Source organism: Condylura cristata, unplaced genomic scaffold (assembly GCF_000260355.1).
Source record: "Condylura cristata isolate star-nosed mole 26May11 unplaced genomic scaffold, ConCri1.0 scaffold00009, whole genome shotgun sequence".
NCBI classification, from domain to species: Eukaryota; Metazoa; Chordata; class Mammalia; order Eulipotyphla; family Talpidae; genus Condylura; species Condylura cristata.
Genome location: NW_004567110.1, coordinates 63,583,936 through 63,585,857, shown reverse-complemented (window position 1 = coordinate 63,585,857; position 1,922 = coordinate 63,583,936). Strand labels below are relative to the sequence as shown.

Below are 1,922 nucleotides of genomic sequence, written 5' to 3'. Positions count from 1 at the left end.
CCTCCGCATCTCTGGCCTGTACCCCAGTTCTGTATGAATAAATAAATAAATCTTTAAAAAAAAATCCTTAAATGAAACTTGTAAAAGGAAAAACAACAGCCTTAAACAATTTATTTGAAGGGTTCATGATCACCAGTAAGGGTGATGTCAGAATCCAGAATCCCAAAGGGACAGAAGAAATTGTATCTTATATCTGCTTTGGAGAGGGCCCGTGCCCAAGTTTACCTGTAATGGCCACAGCTGTTCGTCTCTCTGATACTTTTATTTCTGGAGTCACTTCTCCCAAATCTGAATGTCTGAAATGATTTTAGAAGAAAACATATAATTAAAATAAAGAAATGGCGCTTTCACCTATCAAATTGGCTGCATATTAAAATCTCTTGGGGAATGTTTAAAAATTGCAAATCCTGAGTCAGAGCCTAGATCCAATAAAGCAGAATCTGGACCAAAGACAAGCCAGCACTGCTATTAAAAATGCCTCAGTGATCCTAATGTGCAGCCACTGTTGAGAAGCACTAATAATAGAAAAACCAGCACCTCTCAACAACTGCAGGCTAGAACATAAATATAGTTGTTCAGAAAGACATAAAAATTATACATACCCTTTCACCAGTAATTCCACTTCTATCCTAAGGAAATAATTAAGATTTAGTTACAAAGATGCTCCCACTGCCAAATCTGGGACAATTTGAGCATGACTATAATTAAATATAGTAACTTATTTTAAAAATTAAAAACAGAAATTAATGAGTCAACAGAGATAAATTAAGGGAGGTGGAGTGAAGAGGGCTCTTGCTTGTAATAGAATCCTCATGTGCAGAGGGGCTGCAGTTGGAATAGCATCATTTTGCAACCATCTTAATCAAGATTGGCTCAAGCAAGAAACATCAATTAATACCAGCTCTTAAAGAAAAATGCTGAAGAGGAGCAAGATATTTTCCTAGCATCAAAATTTGTCCTTACAGACTGCCAAGGAAAAAAAATACACAAGGAAAAATTTGGACAATACTTGAGTAGGTGGTCAAAGCCAGTAATAATGGAAACAGATGGTCATTGTGTGCCCCAGCAACAGCACTCGGAAAAGGGCAAAACATCATTTATCCAGTGTCCACAGACAAACTAAAAATGAAACATTATGCCCAAGTGGAGAAGAGTATTATCCAAAAGTATGATTGTTAAAAAAGAACAAATGAAGAAATGTTCTAGATTAAAGGTGCTAAAGACACATGAAAAATAAATGCAATGCCTAACACTAGAATGGATCCTAAACAAGAATGAGAAATTTTGAACTTAACTGACAAAATTGAAATATAGGTACTATCAATGTTAAATTTTTTTGATATTGATATCTTTTATCTGTGGTTATACACTGTGGTTATGTAAGAGAAATTCTTAGGAAATAAAGTTAAGGGTTATGGGGTAAAGGGTATGTTTGCTACTTGTTCATAAAGGTAAGGCAAAAATTATATATTTATGTATGTATGTGGACATACAGAGAAAGTTCAAAGTTGGAGAATGGCAAATAAACTAAAATGTGAAGAATTTGGACGATGGATCTTTTTATTTTTATAATTTATCTCTAAGTGGAAATTATTTCCAAATAAAAAGTTTTGAGTTAATAGTGCTTGGTTATGTGTGGGCATTATAACAACAGACTTTTTTATCTTATTTGATTTTATATTTAGAAGAAGCAAATATTGATTTAATAAAACTAAAAGAGCTTTTAAACGATGCTGTGAAAAGGGTCAAAGCCAAAATAAGTTTGGTACCCCAGGAAGACTTGATAATCTGGTGACTTTTCCAGACAATATTCTTTCAATAGTACACTTTATTACAAAGTTTATTTTTACATCATTTTGCACATTTTTTTTTCCATCTCGATTGTAATCCCCACGGGTTTCCCATCACCAAATCACCCCTGT

At 33.8% G+C, this 1,922-nt stretch overlaps 1 protein-coding gene across 3 annotated transcripts in view; it reads right to left on the bottom strand.

Moving 5' to 3' along the window:
* The window catches only part of LOC101627997 (up-regulator of cell proliferation), a 34,796-nt gene that overhangs the window by 18,632 nt on the left and 14,242 nt on the right, over positions 1 to 1,922 (bottom strand). For 2 of the 3 annotated variants that reach the window (XM_012723062.1, XM_004679897.2), the window contains 2 exons: positions 603 to 629; positions 226 to 296 (listed from right to left, as the gene is read on the bottom strand). Coding sequence is in view for 2 of the 3 variants with exons in the window: in XM_004679897.2 (XP_004679954.2) it covers positions 226 to 296; positions 603 to 629 (98 nt within the window). In the remaining variant the exon portion in view is untranslated. The remainder of the gene's footprint in view (positions 1 to 225; positions 297 to 602; positions 630 to 1,922) is intronic. The other variant, XM_012723061.1, reaches the window with a different exon arrangement.